The sequence below is a fragment of the Staurois parvus genome, unplaced genomic scaffold (assembly GCF_062004578.1).
Source record: "Staurois parvus isolate SC_StPar_1 unplaced genomic scaffold, SC_StPar_1.0 ptg000087l, whole genome shotgun sequence".
In the NCBI taxonomy this organism is placed as follows: domain Eukaryota; kingdom Metazoa; phylum Chordata; class Amphibia; order Anura; family Ranidae; genus Staurois; species Staurois parvus.
Window position 1 is genome coordinate 13,469,836 of NW_028317883.1, and position 17,296 is coordinate 13,487,131.

A 17,296-nucleotide genomic window follows, 5' to 3' on the forward strand; every position below is an offset into this window, starting at 1 on the left:
TTGCACAATTGGTGGCTGACTAAATACTTTTTTGCCCCACTGTGTGTGTGTGTATATATATATATATATATATATATATATAATCTTAGTTACATCTACTCTGTAAATATTTTTATTGTACCTGTTTGACCCTTTTAGTAATAAATCTTTCTTTCTGAAAGTGTTGAACTGTTTCTATAGCTCTTAATTGCAATTTACGAATTCCTGCCTTTAAAGAGACACTACTGTTTGTTTTAACCCTCTGTATAACAGGCCTGTGTGATGACCGTGTTATGCAGTCAATTATATCAACCATTATAGTGTTATAGCAGAATGCCGAGTTTCCTCTTTCTCTGATTAAAAAGGAGGTGGTGGCAGTGTGAATGGTTAATTGCCTAATTAACCTGACCCAGTAACAATCGATCCAGGCTGCTGGCACGTCGATCTGTATCCATTAGCTGGAAAATCGTTGTGCAGGGTGCAGCTGGGTGTGGCATTGTTAAGCACGTCACATTGCGGTTTTTGGTCGGCTAGCCCTTCGGTCACGAGTTTTGGTGAAAAGGTCTGGGGTCTGACGCTGCGATCGTGACATCCCCATGGAAAGCAGCTTCCCATGGGAGCACTGGACAGAGAGGAGGAGCAAGAAGTACCAGCGGGGGACCCAAGAACCGAGAAGAGGAGATTCGGGGGCACTCAATGTACAGAGAAAGTATAGAGACGTTTTGGTTTTTTTTTTTATTCTCCTTAATCACTTTAAAAGAAGAAACATCTGTCTGATAAGTTTCCTTCTGGTGTAATAAGTTATTTATCAAGCATTAACAGATCTGCAAAAAAATTACATAAATATTTTCATGTTCGAACAGGAAAGTTTACTGAGCATAACAAACTTTACAATATAAAATAAATGAGTGTGGCCACTGAAGTCTAATAAAAATTTAAAAAGTCTATCTTGTAAGTCAGGCGGCTAAAACCACCCCCATCACCTCCACCACAAACATAAAATAACACTGCATGTCTGACAAAGTTCACTGTTTTTACCACTAACATCATTATCAGCACATTTTGTTCAGAAAAAAACTAAAATAAAAAAAAGACTGATATGACACTGCACCTGACATGTATATATTTTTTTTTTACATTTCAGATCACTGACCATGTACTTTCATGGAAGGTCTACTTTAAAGAGAATTATGGTCCTGAAACTGGTACCTAAAAAACAAAATCAGCAATGGAAGTCCCATTTTTTCTACCCTGACAGGTCCCTGTATGGGTGTACAAACAAATGGGAACTCTGCACGAGGAGGAAATACACAACTACTACAAATGCAGATTGCCAAGATGAGTCATAGAAGGTTGGTCTTCAGTTATCAACATTGTCCAACTATTAAAAATCTGTTTTCAAAGTAGCAAGTTTGAGATTTTAACACTGATGGGAAGGCCTTAGCCCAAATGTTATAAAAGTCAAGCTGTTTGTAGTAAATTAAATTAATAAACGCTAAAGCACAGACTGGGACCTTTGCTCAGGCACTTTCCCAGAACAATGAGCTTAGTTTGTATTTTGCTGCCTGATTGCCTCATTGGGACATGTCCATGCAGCAGTACACTGCAAAGCTCAAAAGGTAATCTGGGTGACCACCTATAACAAAATGAGCCTAGGCTGGGGAGAGGAAGGAGGTCAATGAAATGGTTAGGAAGACTGGGATAGGGTGAGGGAGGGAATTATTAGGGTGAGGGGTATAAGCACCCATCAGCAACTTTTTAAACTACAGACTGGTCAGGAGCTGTAGGACTGCATTCCAAAAATGCGGAAAGCTGACCTGAAGGCAAAGATGGTCCTTATTAAGTCCTTGGTATTATAATGTAGACATTTATTTGATTTTGTACCTTTTTAAACCTGAACAGTGAATTTCTTATACTTGCTTTTTTGTATTTGTTAAAGCGGTATGAAGCCCAAAATCAAAAATGTAACATATTGCAGCTTACCAAATCATTAGATGTGGTGGCTACATTAGATTCCTTTTAGTTTCCATTTTTTTAGTCTTTTTCCCTCTGTTTTCACCTGGCCAGTAACATACCTGCTGTATTAGAGCTCCCCCACTCTGGAAGAAGGAGCACAGGTGGCACTTTTGGACAGCAGCATTATCAGTCTGACGGAGGGGGGGGGGGGGGGGGGTGTTAGATGTTAGATGTACTAGCAGATTTAGATATACTAACAAATTGAAGCCAAATCCCAGTTAATACTTTATCAGCAATTACAGCAACAGTTTGATTTTTCTTTTGGGATAAAGGTTTCATATGAATAAATAAAATCAGACCATTGTATACACCCCTGCAAGTGTTAAATGCTCTGTCTTTGCAAGAGCTTGTTCTGAAAAGCAACGGATTTACTGACCAGATCACCAGGTGAAAATAAAAGAAAGAAAGCCTAAAAGGAAAAAAAAAAAAAAAAAAAAAAAAAAAGGAGGAGTGCAGCCATCACATCAAAGAATTTGTAAGCTGCAATATAATAAATGTTTGCTGTTGGCTTGAATACAACCTACATACAAGAAATATGTTACTGGCCAGGCCACCAGGTGCAAACAGCAAAAAAAAAACAAAAAAACTTATGGTAACGCCTTTTCCAGGAGTCTTTCAGGACAGCACCTTGAGGGACCTCGGCTCCTCCCCACCTGAGGAAACACCTCAACCCAAAACAAAAGGCCTGCCTCTCCTCTCATAACCTCAGTTCACGATCTAGCACCTCCAGTCACCTGGGGAGACACAACATAAGACACAACAAAAACACAACAAACCGTATCTCATGAACCCATGCAACAGAGGGTGGGTAACCAATGCTGTCCTGAAAGACTCCTGGAAAAGGCGTTACTGTAAGTGTAACTTTGCTTTTTCCCTTCTCCGTCTTTCAGGACAGCACCTCGAGAGGATAAGCGAGCACTCACCCCTAGGGCGGGACCACTGCTTGTAGAACCTTGCGTCCGAAGGCCTGCTCCTGCACCGAGACCAGGTCGGGTCTGTAATGTTTGGCAAAGGTGCCGTAACCGGAACAAGTCGCAGCTCTACAGATCTTTCCCAGGGAAGCACCGGCCAGCTCAGCATGTGTGGCCACCATGGCACAGGTAGAGTGTGCCATGATGCCCTCCGAACCTCCAGGCCCTCGGCCAGATATGCCTGTCCGATTGCTAGTGTTAGCTACCTAGCTAAAGTGCGTCTGGAGGCCTTATAGCCCTTCCTTACACCTGAAAAACAAAAAACTAATCTGACTTCCGGATCTCTTTAGTTTTCTCTAAATAAAGGAGAACACATCTTCTCAAGTCCAGCATGTGAAACTTCCTTTCCTGGTCAAATGATGGGTTAGAACAAAAAGAAGGTAAAGAAATATCCTGACCTCGATTAAATATGGAGGCCACCTTGGGTACAATGGCCGGGACCGTCCTAAATGTAACCCTATCTGTAATTACCTGAAAGAAGGGGGCTCTAATTGGCAGAGCTTCTAATTCACTCACTCTCCTTGCAGTTGTAATTGCTACAAGGAAGACCGTCTTGAGAGTCAGGGACCTAAGGGAGTTCGAATCCAGAGGTTCAAGTGGGGAGACTGTCAGCACATTAAGTACCGTCGTCAGATTCCATTTTGAAAGGGTCTATCCTCTGCAGGTCTCTGTCTTGTCAAGTACCTAAAGAATCTTGCTACCAGCACCTCCTTGGCTAAAAGGAGACTCCATAAAAACACTAAAGAGCCGATACTTGGCTCTTTAGTGTACTAACCGCTAGGCCTTTGTCAGCCCCTGCCTGCAAAAATTCCAGGACTGAAACTAAGCTATAAGTTTCCACGGAAGCTTGGGTACACCATTTATTAAAGCACTTCCAGACCTTCAGATAAATAGCCCGGGTCTCTTTTTTCCTACTATTTAGGAGTGTGGAAACTAACCTGAGAACCCCTTGCTCAACAATAGCTGTTCCTCAGAAACCAGGCTGATAGGTTCCATCTGTCCACCCTGGGACATAAGACCGGGCCCTGAGATAGCAGGTCCCTCCATAACGGCTATATCCAAGGAGGGTGGGTTGCTAGGGCTGCCAGCGTCGAAAACCATGCTCGTCAGGGCCAATACGGGGCTGTTAGGATCAGGGAGGTCTGCTCGGATCTGAACTTGCTTAGTACTGCCAGCAACAAAGGGACCGGGGGAAAAGCATAACACAGGGGAAAATCTCACTGCTGTGCTAGAGCATCTACCGCTAACGCCCCGTCCCACTGGTTTAGCGAGAAGAAAACCAGAACCTTGGTGTTTTAGCTTGACGCAAACAGGTCTATGGATGGGGACCCCCACTCCCTTATGATGGCTTGGTAGACCTCCCCATTCAGCACCCATTCCGATTACCTCAGCCGCCTTCTGCTGAGAACATCTGCTACCCAGTTCAAATCCCCCTTCAGGTGGACAGCAGATAAGGAGGCTAGATTTTTCTCCACCCAGGAGAGCAACCTTGCAGCCAGGAGCCCTAAGGTTCTGCTTCGAGTCCCTCCTTGCCTGTTCACACACGCCACAACAGAAGAATTGTCTCAGAGGATCCGCATGTGCTAGCCCCGTATCAGTTCCTGGAAGGTCAAAAGGGCCCGCAATACTGCTCTTTACAGTTTGAGGACCCTTTCCTTTCTTCCATTACAAAGAGCCCTGCACCACGAACTCTCCCAGGTGCGTTCCCCAACCCTGGGCACTCGAGTCTGTTGTAATTTCCCTGGAAATGGGGAAGACCCAAAGCAACCCCTGGGTCAGATTGGCTGATCTCCTCCACCACCAGAGAGTTCTCTTCACCCGGGGGGGGGTATCAGTATTAAGGAGTCTAAGGATGCCTGCAGACGATCCCACATGCCCAAAATGAACAGCTGGAGGGGCTGCAGGTGTAACCCTGCCCATTGTACCACCGGAATGGATGAGGTTAGAAGGCCCAGAATTGACATGGCTTCCCTTACAGATACGGCTTGGCTCCCTAGCAACCGCCTGATTCCCCCGTCTAACTCCAGGATCTTCTCCGGGGGCAGAAAGGTCCTTTGAAGGGTGAAATCCAGTTCGTAGCCCAGGTACACCATCCTGTGGGCCAGCACCAAACTGGACTTGGCCATGTATATCAGTCAGCCGAGATTTTCCAGGTGCCTCCTCCTTAAGGCCATGTCCCGCGACAGCGGTTCCTCTGAACTCGCAAACAACAGGAGGTCATCCGGGTAGGCTGCCGCTTTTTGTGCGCACCTTGCCAGGTTCATCACCAAAATTCCAGGTGGTACCCTCTCCTCACTGTATCCAGGATGAAGGGACTGGAGATCTTTGCTTCCCACTGTGGGAGGAAGACCCCCAACCTTCCTCCCCACTGGTGGAACAAAGTCATTGCGACTTCTGGGACTTCTCAGGACGACAGAAAATCGCTCCTTCGCCCCTTCCTTTCTGCCCCCCGGGTCTCTTCTGTGCCTCTGGCCTAAGGGCCCAAATTTTCTTTTGGGGATGAAACCTTTTCGCCCCCTGCAGCTTTCTTTTAGGAGGAAACGCCTTCTTCCTGTCCGCAGTGTGATCGAGCACAGTCTCGAGACCCGGGCCAAAAAGAAAATCCTCTGTGAATGGAACGCCACAAAGTTTAACCTTAGAGGCAATGTGCCCCTGCCACGTCTTGAGCCAGAGGGCTCTGCGGGACGAATTAGTTAGGGCCGCAGACCTAGCCATCATCCTAACCGACTCTGCAGAAGTGTCCGTTATGTAGCCCACTCCCTGCAGTAAAGTCTGGAAGGAGGCTAGAATCTTTTCTTTTGGGGACTCAGCCACGATATGTGCCTGCAGCTGCGTAAGCCAATACTCCATGTCCCGGGTCACCACCGTGGTGGCCATGGCAGGCTTTAAGTTGGACAGTGTGGACTCCCAGGATTTCTTAAGGAGGGGATCCTCCCTTCTGTCCATAGTGTCCGACAGGACCCCCATATCCTCAAAGGCCAGGTCCATCCTCCTGGCTATCGGAGAAAAAGCAGCATCCAACTTGGGGCTCTTATTCCATAACGCGGATGGGTCCTCGTCGAATGGGAACCTGCATCTGAGGGATTTGGCAAAGAAAGGCTTCCTTTCAGGGTCCTGCCATTCCCTCTTAATAGTGTCCACCAACACCTCATAGACGGGAAAAACTATGCCTTTGCTCCTCCATACCCTGATACAATTGATCAGGGGCTTCTTATCCTCCTTAATGTCCAAGGTGGCATAAATGGCTCCTAGCAAGTCGTCAACCTCCTCCAGGGACAACTTATATCTAGCGGGGTCTCTAGGTTCATCTGAGGGGCCCTCCCCATCTAAATCCTCCTCTGAATTCGAGCCCAGGGATGGGTCGCCCTCCCACGCCTCGCTCCTTTGGCCTCCTGTCCCACTACTAGTAGAAGGGACCAACTCAGTCTGTTGGGGGGAAGAGATACAGTCTGCGTCTGAGGCAAGGCAAAGTTCTCGACAAGAGACTTAAAGGAATCAAAAAGGTACTAGTCAGCTCTCTAACTGACTTAACCAGGTCCCCCTGAGAAGAAATCTCCTCCCTAACCAACCCTTCGATACAGGAACCCACACAGCACCTTCTTCCAAGAGTCCTTGAGGGTCACTTTGCATGAAGGGCACTTCCTTCTAGACCCCTAGTGCGTCTTGGGCTTCTCACAGGCCTTTACCTGAAATGTAAAGAGAAGAGGAAACCCAGGGGACCCATTACCTAAAGAATGCCTGCTGACCACCCCGCCCCTCCCCCCTTTTTCTCCGGCAGGGAGTGGCATACTAAAACCTGGGACTCTCCCTCCCTCCCCGCCTTGGCACCTCAGACCACCAGAGGGCTGGGAACACCCCTTGGAGCTAGGGGCCCACAGGTAGGGGTAAAAGGCTCCTCTGAGTCGTCTACCTGTAGCTGGCTGGTGCTGGCCTTGCCTTGTGACCAATGCCTCTGCTCCGGACATCCTCAGGAGGTGGTCGCCCGAGCGCTGTATCGCCTGCCTCTGCAGGTTGCAGCACTCATCGCCGAAAGGAGCTCCCCCTCGTTGCCTAGAACACGTCTGGAAGCTGCGTCCTGGGAGAAGTCACGCCTCTTCCGCCGGAAGTGAAGTCGCCCGTCCAATGCCGGCACAACGTGGGACTGCGGGACTCCTCCCCAGGTCCCTCTGGACACAGGAAACGAAGGTGCCTGGCCCCCCAGCCTCCCCTAAGCAAACCCCCCCGCACGTGGCACACACACACACCTCCACTGCCATTCCCCTCTCCGACTACCAGGCTCACCCGGTCCACTGACCGCACCTGGACTGGCCTCCACAGCATGTCTCCCCATCAGAGGAAACACCGAAACTGAGGTCGTGACGGGAGAGGCAGGCCTTTTGTTTTGAGTGGAGGTGTTTCCTCAGGTGGGGAGGAGCCAAGGTCTCTTGAGGTGCTGTCCTGAAAGACGGAGAAGGGAAAAAAAAAACGAATGCAGACACCACATACAATTGGTAAGCCGCAATATATAAACGGTTTGGGTATAATACTGCTTTAAGAAAACAAAATAGTAATGAGCGAAAAACGCTTTGATGAAAGTTTTTTATTTTTGCTTATTTTTTGGGAAAGAGATAATCCAATACAATCGTTACATGTTAGAACAGCCCAGATCCTCTTCTTTTCGGGTTCCCACCAGCGCTCCTGGCTCCTCTTCGTCGAGCAGTGCCCCCTGGGAAAGCCTTCCACCCTGGGGGCACCGTTGCGTGCTCGCCCCTGAGCCGCTGCTCTATGCAGACACAAAGCAGCGGCTCCCCCCCTCCCCTTGCTCTCTTCTCATTGGATCACTGGCTGTGATTGACTGTAGGGGGAGTCAACGAGCTCCCGCTGCTATCTCAACCAATGAGGAAGAGTCCCCAGTGGCTGTTGAGAATGTTGCTGGATCGGAGGGGTCTCAGGTAAAGATTGAGGGGGGAGGGGGCTGCTGCACAGGTTTTTTACCTTCATGCATAGAAATACATGAAGGTAATAAACCTTGAGCCTTTAAAACCACTTTAACTTGCTTCTGTGTGTGTTTGAGATTTCTGCCCTCCTCAAAGCCAGACATCATACAGTAAAAGCTTTTTTGTCAAGATTAGATTAACTAATGTATAAATGATTTTTTTATAATTTTTTTGTATTAATTATGATCAGAACTCAGCCAGCAGATGGAGCCCCTGGCTTCCATTCACATGTTTTTCGGACTATCCTTACCTCCTTTGCTTAAAAAGCCTGTTTTTTTTTTTTTTTTACAGAGTTCTATAGATTTCAATGCCTCAAGCTCAAATGTACAGGGGTTAGACAAAATGGAAAAAAATGGAAACACTACAGGATTTTCAGGTGTGAAAGTGACGATAATGTTTCGTTGTGAAGGAGGATGTGATGCAACATTCTTTTGCTTCTGCTGTGTGATGAGATACCTAGCTAATAGGAGGAAAGTCTCACTTTCGTCATTCTCTGTGTGTACTGCTAGTAATACTAAGTCATGACAGAGCCTACTGAGCATCAAAGAGTCAAAGAGAGCAAATTGTTGGTGCCCGCTGAGCTAGTGCCTATGTGATTGAGGTTGCCAATTTATTTGCCATGTCACAAGGTACAGTATCAAATGTTATGACGGCATATACAGTTTCCGGGAAAACATCATCTGAAAAGCACAAGTGCGGTCCACATGGTTAACTGACCAAAAGAGACAAAAAAAAAAAAAACATTGCGCAGAACTTTGACCCAGATTGTGACCCGGAATAAGAAAACAACTGATGCAAAAGTGAATTCAGAGTTCAATCTCCTGTGAAGGCTGAGATTAAGCTCTGCAGTCACTTTTGCAGCAGTTGTTTTAATCCTTTTGCTTCATTTGGTCAGTTGACCATGTCAACCGCACTTATCAGACGATGTTTTCCCGGAAATTGTATATGCTGTCATCACCTTTAATGCTGTACCTTGCAACAAGGCAAATAAATTGACAACTCCAGTGACAGAGGCACCAGCTAAGCGGGCAGCAACAATTTGCCCCTTTTGAAGCTCAGTAAGCTCTGACATGACTCCATATTACTAGCAGTGCACGCAGTGAATGACGAAAGAGAGACTTCCCTCCCTGTTAGCTAGGTGTCCCATCACACAACAGAAGCAAAAGAATGTTACCTCACTGCTACTTTCAATGTCACTTTCACACCCGCAAATCATATAGTATTTCCATTTTTTTGGTCTAACCCCTGTAGACATACATATGGAAGATTTAGAGAAGTGACCCATAATGTGAAAATCCATAATGTTCCAAGAATCTTGTGTAAAAAGACACAATTTGTAAACAATTTGTAACAAAACAAAAAAAAAATTGTTCATATAAATGGTTAAAAATACAGTCAGGTCCATAAATATTGGGACATCGACACAATTCTAACATTTTTGGCTCTATACACCACCACAATGGATTTGAAATGAAACAAACAAGATGTGCTTTAACTGCAGACTGTCAGCTTTAATTTGAGGGTATTTACATCCAAATCAGGTGAACAGTATAGGAATTACAACAGTTTGCATATGTGCCTCCTACTTGTTAAGGGACCAAAAGTAATGGGACAGAACAAAAACCATAAATCAAACTTTTACTTTTTAATTCTTGGTTGCAAATCATTTGCAGTCGATTACAGCCTGAAGTCTGGAAGGCATAGACATCACCAGACGCTGGGTTTCATCCCTGGTGATGCTCTGCCAGGCCTCTACTGCAACTGTCTTCAGTTCCTGCTTGTTCTTGGGGCTTTTTCCCTTCAGTTTTGTCTTCAGCAAGTGAAATGCATGCTCAATCGGATTCAGGTCAGGTGATTGACTTGGCCATTGCATAACATTCCACTTCTTTCCCTTAAAAAACTCTTTGGTTGCTTTTGCAGTATGCTTTGGGTCATTGTCCATCTGCACTGTGAAGCGTCCAATGAGTTCTGAAGCATGTGGCTGAATATGAGCAGATAATATTGCCCGAAACACTTCAGAATTTATCCTGCTGCTTTTGTCAGCAGTCACATCATCAATAAATACAAGAGAACCAGTTCCATTGGCAGCCATACATGCCCACGCCATGACACTACCACCACCATGCTTCACTGATGAGGTGGTATGCTTAGGATCATGAGCAGTTCCTTTCCTTCTCCATACTCTCTCTTCCCATCACTCTGGTACAAGTTGATCTTGGTCTCATCTGTCCATAGGATGTTGTTCCAGAACTGTGAAGGCTTTTTTAGATGTCGTTTGGCAAACTCTAATCTGGCCTTCCTGTTTTTGAGGCTCACCAATGGTTTACATCTTGTGGTGAACCCTCTGTATTCACTCTGGTGAAGTCTTCTCTTGATTGTTGACTTTGGACACACATACACCTACCTCCTGGAGAGTGTTCTTGATCTGGCCAACTGTTGTGAAGGGTGTTTTCTTCACCAGGGAAAGAATTCTTTGGTAATCCACCACAGTTGTTTTCCGTGGTCTTCCGGGTCTTTTGGTGTTGCTGAGCTCACCAGTGCGTTCCTTCTTTTTAAGAATGTTCCAAACAGTTGTTTTGGCCACGCCTAATGTTTTTGCTATCTCTCTGATGGGTTTGTTTTGTTTTTTCAGCCTAATGATGGCTTGCTTCACTGATAGTGACAGCTCTTTGGATCTCATCTTGAGAGTTGACAGCAACAAATGCAAATAGCACACTTAAAATTAACTCTGGACCTTTTATCTGCTCATTGTAATTGGGATAATGAGGGAATAACACACACCTGGCCATGGAACAGCTGAGAAGCCAATTGTCCCATTACTTTTGGTCCCTTATCAAGTGGGAGGCACATATGCAAACTGTTGTAATTCCTACACCGTTCACCTGATTTGGATGTAAATACCCTCAAATTAAAGCTGACAATCTGTAGTTAAAGCACATCTTGTTAGTTTCATTTCAAATCCATTGTGGTGGTGTATAGAGCCAAAAATGTTAGAATTGTGTCGATGTCCCAATATTTATGGACCTGACTGTATATATATAAAAAACAGTTTAAAACCTTTAAATAAATCCATCTTTCTGAACATTCTACACCAGTATTTACAGTATAACATGTTCAGCATCCCTCGCCCCCTCCGTGAATGTCTCCCCGCACAGCTGCGTCATTCATTCAGATTTCTGTGAAAGAATAGACTATAGGTACCGTCAGCCACTGCGGCTGACGGCTTGTAGTTCTCAGTGAGCTCTGAGGGCACTAGTTCATTGATCTTCCTGCTCTGAAGAACTGTCTGTACAGGCAGACAGCTACCTTGAATGTCTGCAGGAGCCTGACATTGCACTGCATCCACTATCTGCTGATCACGGGTGCAAAGCTCTGCAGGCCTCTTAGACATATAAAAAAAATAATAAATACACATTTTTCTACCAGCAAAAAATAGTGCATTTATTTATTTTTTCTAAAAGGTGAAGAACCTAGCCTTTATAACTTGAAAAAACTATAAATTCAATGCATCCCTGAGAAATGGTTTGGAGCATGTTTTAAACGGGCTCTTTTTGACTTCTGAGTATTGGAGAAGGGAATTCAAATATAAACTGGGCCTAAAGCCAAAATTTGACTTGTATTTGCTGCTGACATAAAGAAATCAGACTGCGGGAGGCAGATTCTCCAGGCCAACAACTTCTGCTTCTTCTGACCATAAATTCAATATCTCTCCTTCATAGAGAAGCCGCTCAGAGGCACAACTACAGATCCTGGGTCCCACAGCAAAATTTTTATGGGGCCCACATCAAGGGCAGGTAGCAAGAGAGAGAGCAGTGCTGTGAATAAAAGTTGTCAGGGAGGAGTGGGGCATTGTAAACTGTAAGTCCTCCCACCCCTTCAATTGACACAGCAAGCAAGTGCTGAAAGAGATAGCATTGTAATCATTAAAAGAAAAAATATAACAAAGAGTTGTGGTAGCAATAATGACGACCACAACAATATTTTATATTATACCAATTGTCAGCACTTCTGGACACAATTCTCTATAAATCTAAACAAATTTTTTTTAGCCTGGATTCACACTGAACATACGTGAGGCTGGAGAAGGAGAAAAAGCTGCACATGAAAGGTTTTTTACTTTAAAGCAGAGTTCCACTCACTCCGTAAAAAAATAAAAAAGTCAGCAGCTACAAAAATTCTAGCTGCTGACGTTTAAAAAACAGCCACTCACCTGTCCCACAATCCCGCAGTGCCCCCGCCGTAGCCCATTTCACCGGCCGTCCTGTATTCCAGGAGCAGGCATCTTCAGTGTGGGCACCCGGCTGTGACAGCTTGCGGCTTCACAGCCAGGTGCCCACTGCGCATGCGCTTCCTGAATGGCCCCGTCGTCTTCTGGGACCTGTCACGTGTCCAACAAGACTTGGGGGAGGGAGGGTAGGAGGACAACTTCTGCTTCCGATTGCCTAGGTGATCGCAGCGGAAGTGGGAGTGTGTACCTGTCAAATTTCGGGTACCCACTTAATGGGGAGCGGGGGACCAATTTTTAAAGCGGAACTTCCACTTTGGGTGGAACTCCACTATAATGCAGAGAATGCATTAAAGTAAAAAAAACCTTCACAACCACTTTAAACTTTTATTTTGCAGAACTATAAACAGCTGCCAGTTTTTAGCTGAGGAGACACTTAAGGATTTTACAGCTTGAGGAATTCTGTGTTAGGTATGCAGCAGCAATTTCACTTCTAGCCAGGAAGACCAGAAGCTTTGAGGGCAGTAAATCTACACCACTAAGACAGGCAAACAAATTCCCCTTACTGCACAGCCTGCAAAGGAAATCTGTGACTAGTGACAACTATTCTGTATGTCTGACATAAGCTCTTCTTGATCGGAAATGTCACAGGGAGTAGAGGGTCAGTTTCATTAGCATCTGCTGCAATCTTTAATACTACAGTAATGGATATGTGATCTTCCCATGCACACAGATTTTCTATGCTTAAATTGGCCTAATAGCCCCAGCACCTTTCACCCCATGCCCCATAGAACCTGTGTGGGCTGCTATGGCTAATCGGAAGTTAAATAGTGAAAGTATCATGAGCGCACCAGACAGCCCAACCTGTACTTCAGGAAATAAGAAAATAATTAAAAGGTCCACTTTAGGTTGTATTCCTATACAAAGTCTGTCTTGTAAATTGTAATTTTTTGCTTGAAAAAGATAAACCATGCCCCCATATCAAGGCATTTAAATCATTAACAGCGAACTAAGAATACAGTTTTATTCATACAGTCGTGTAAGGCATTTACTTACTTTCATTTTAAATTATCTTTAGTTTTGTACAGACAGCAAGAAGGGTGCTAAAACATATTTAAATCATATGACCCTGCATTTTTGTACACCCAAATTCAGGTCATGAGCTACAGCTCATGCATTGCATGATCTTTACAAATCTAGCATACAGTGCATAAAAAATAACAGCATAAATAAAGCTAAATATACAGAAAACGAAATTGACTATGAAAATGCAGTTATGGGAACATTATCTGACTTGTTTGCAGAACAGATGTTTAAAAACAACTCACCCAAATCATCCTTGTCAAGCTTGATTTCTTGCATTATAGATGGCATGACAAAAGAGAATGTCTTTCGATTAAAATAGTACAACGTATATCCCATAAACATGGCACTAAAGATGACTGTCCTGTAGTAGCCATATCCCTGTCCCTGCTGCCCCATTGTGTCCACGTGGAGATCTGTAACTTAGTTCCAGTAATTCATTTAAAAAGGGTAAAAGCTCTTCTCCTGGTACTCAGCCTATAGATGTAGATAGCAGTACAGCTCACATATAGCAAACAGATTTCCCAGTCAGAACATAGAGCACATAACACGCCTGATGAGCTGCGGAGAGAAAGTCCGAGGAGGGGAGAGGATTCTGCCAATCTCTTCTAGGTTTTCTGCTGAGTAGTGCGTTTGCTCCCTGTTTTCTATGAGGCTGCCAACAAAAATACTTCAGGGAGAATGATTAACCTAGGAGGTGTCACGCATGTACATTACCCTGCAGGGACAGAAGAAAGAAGAGGACAGCAAAGGAATTTAATATTCCAGCTAACAAATATTTGTAACAATTGTTTACCTCTAATGTATGTCACAATGAAACACAAGGGCAAAGAGCAACCATAGATACAGCTATCACAAACTGTAAATGGACATGTGAAAAGCAAGCTAATGATAAAGAAAACAATCACCTTTTAGAGGCAAGCATTAAAGTGTATCTGTAATCAAACCATCCTGTTAGATTAGATAAACCCATCATTCCTCCCTAGGGAGATACACACTCTCTGTTTGTCACCAGGGATGGAGGTGAGGAAAAAAGCCAAAAATTCCAGTTGTACTGGAAAGGCTGTATTTTTCTATAGGAAGTGACAAGTGGTGGTGCATGCATACTGTATGTACACAAATTCAAACGCCTACATGCTTACATGAAATACAGAGAAAGTCAGTGTTCACGGCAGTACATACGGCCCTGTCCTCATGTAGTTGCTCAGAGTCACATGTTTGCATACATACGTGTACAGCCAACGCCTGCCATTGATTTGTACAAGCTGATTGATGGAAGCTGTACCTACACCTGTCACTCCCGGCAGAAAGATACAACCATATTGTATGCTACTGTTTTTTGTAGGGCAGATCCTGCTCCTGTTTCCCCACCCCCAACCCTAGATAAATACTGATTACAACCCTTATGATAACTTACCTCAAGCAAAGTCTTATCAGTTAGACTGCACTGGGCAGTGCAGTATTTGGAGCCTATTGGACTGCTTTTCGTGCTTTTTTTCTGGCATTTTATTGTGCGACTAAGTGCAACATCCAGCCCTACTGTCTGTGTTGCAATCATTCCTGAATGAATAAGGCCCTACCACTCAATACTGCAATCAACCCGCCCAGTCACAGCCTGACATATACTCTGATTGCAGGCAATGGGGTTGAACACTGCACCTGTGCCTCTAGGGTGCAATAAAACACCAGGAATACATAGAAAGCAGCTAGATACCACCCCCCCCCCTCCAGAATATCTGTTTCTGTGACTTCAATCAGCCTTGAATATTCAACCTAACCATGAAATCTTCTTGAGTAAATGGAAACTTACACTTTATCTCTGCTCTAGCAAATGAAAAGGATTCAGGGAACTAAAGGTGGCCATAGACGAACCAGCTGAATTTCAATCCATATGTAACAACTGACATCTGTTGAACAGACCTGTTGGAATAAAGCTGCTTGATCAGCAGCTGCAGCACTGATCCGTGTATTATGACAACGGAGAAGTCCCCCCACTATTAAAATACAATAGCGTAGTGGGGAGGATTCCTGCATCCACCTCAATCGTGTGGATGGGGGAATTGGTTCAATTGTTTTCTAAAAAAAGATTGAGCCATGTATGGCCAGTAGTAATTACAGCCAGCCATAAATCCAGCAAGCCATAAATCCAATACCTGGCAGTGGAGAATCCTCTGGCTGCTGTTAGCATAGTTGCAGGAATCAGTTGATTATCTCTCATTTGGCCTGCAGCCTGAACAAGAGACAATCAAGCATGGCTAGCTTAAGATGAGTAGGGAAAGAGAAGTCCAACTGGGACTAGGACAAGGGCAGGGAGGGTGACTTTTAAAAGATAAATAAGGGCTCATGTACACTGCAGCTGCTAAACTGATGTTCAGGAGCTGTTCAGCGTTTATTTCAGCAGCCCCTGAACTCCCCCTAATGTTTTCCTATGTGTCCATGTACACATAGTCATTTACAGTCGTTTTTTTAGAACGCACCAAACTTGCGTTCAGGAGTAGATTTTACTGGCCTTTCAAACGCCAAATGCTTGTAAACGTGCGTTTACGTTTAAAAGCATTTTTTAACTGTTCCATATCCAGATGCTGTCCAGAGCCTTTTTTCATCATCAGAAATGCATGCAAATTGTTTTCCATGTATTCAAATGGACCCGGTACACCAGCGCAGTCAGTTCCAGGTTTCACCTGAAGGACAAAATGGTACAACGTGCTGCATTATGCTCATGATGGGATCCATAGTGAATACAACCAGAAAAGACAGGTCATCTCAACACATACTGCTCTCCCTGCTTCTGCTCTATTCCTCTCAAAATGTCTGAAATAGTTATTTACTATTTTTCAGTTCATTCTGGGCATTTGGGAAGGTCTCCTGAGGTTACCTTTTAAAAATGCTTAAAAACATAAATGCTCATAAACGCGGTATGCAAACGCGGCTAAACTGACATTTTTTTAACCTACGTTTTCTAGCAGTCAGTTTCCATCGTTCAGAAGAGTTTACCAAATGCCCTGTGTACATGAGCCCTAAAAGTTAAATTAAAACTTAATCATGCCTATTTTTTGTAGGAGTTTGTCGAATGTTACTGCTGTCTGGGTTGGTGGTGGCTGTATACTTGTTTTTTTCCTTAGAATGTCCTTTCATGGATCTGACAGCCATGTCTCCCTGTGCAGTTGTTATTATTATTATACAGGGTTTATATAGTGCCAACAGTTTGTGCAGCGCTTTACAATATAAGGGAGACAGTAAATTACAATACATTTCAGTACAGAAGGAATGTGATGTTTTGTACCAGACTTTTCCTTTTGTGCACAGCTGTGTCTGTGACCCTTTGTCTAAAATTATTGATCAACCTGTTGAAAGTGGAATTGGTTCAAAGTTTAGAGATCCAGAGAAAACTCAAAAGGGACAAATTCCACAAAATGTTTTTGGAACAGATTACACTTTGTGCTACAAAGCTGAGAACAAAACAAAATTTGCATAGGTAGTAACTGTGTGCAAGGCCACATGGACAGGTCAAACGAGATCCACAGCTCACCAGAACAGTCTAAAGACAACACATTGTTGAACGAGTTGTTTTTCATTTACGAGATTAAAAAAAAAATCACTCCTTTACAACTAACAAAGGCCTAGTATGTAAATGTAGTATGCCTTGCGGCATTGCTGATTCAGTGGTTTCAATATTTTCTGAGGAACCAACCTTCAATTATGTAGTCTGAGAAATGAGATTAAATGAAAATGATTCTGTATGTTTCAAAGGAATAAAGAGTATTTTTGTTCATCAGCAGAAAAACATTTAATCCAGTGATTCAAAGTTATATGACAATGGACTCCATTCACAAAGTGGTATTTTTAGTTTCAGAGAAGAGTAGAGGAAACTGTTTTGTTATTCCCGGATTGGGTTCTGAAGTTTGGAGACTTCAAATAGTTTTTGGAAGGGAGAAGTCTCCAACCCAATGCCTAAGTCTTGCAAGAGACCGATAGGCTGTGAGTGCAGATGTGCACAGTCCTTATAATGAAGAACGGAGACGACTAGGGGAGTCCAAGGGACTGAG

The 17,296-nt window shown here is 44.2% G+C and overlaps 1 protein-coding gene across 2 annotated transcripts in view; it reads right to left on the minus strand.

Moving 5' to 3' along the window:
- SLC37A4 (solute carrier family 37 member 4) overlaps positions 1-17,296 on the minus strand; it is a 73,808-nt gene that overhangs the window by 42,374 nt on the left and 14,138 nt on the right. For both annotated transcript variants that reach the window (XM_089670212.1, XM_089670211.1), the window contains exon 2: positions 13,496-13,968. In XM_089670212.1, the coding sequence (XP_089526338.1) occupies positions 13,496-13,649 (154 nt within the window). In that variant the 5' untranslated portion in view covers positions 13,650-13,968. The remainder of the gene's footprint in view (positions 1-13,495; positions 13,969-17,296) is intronic.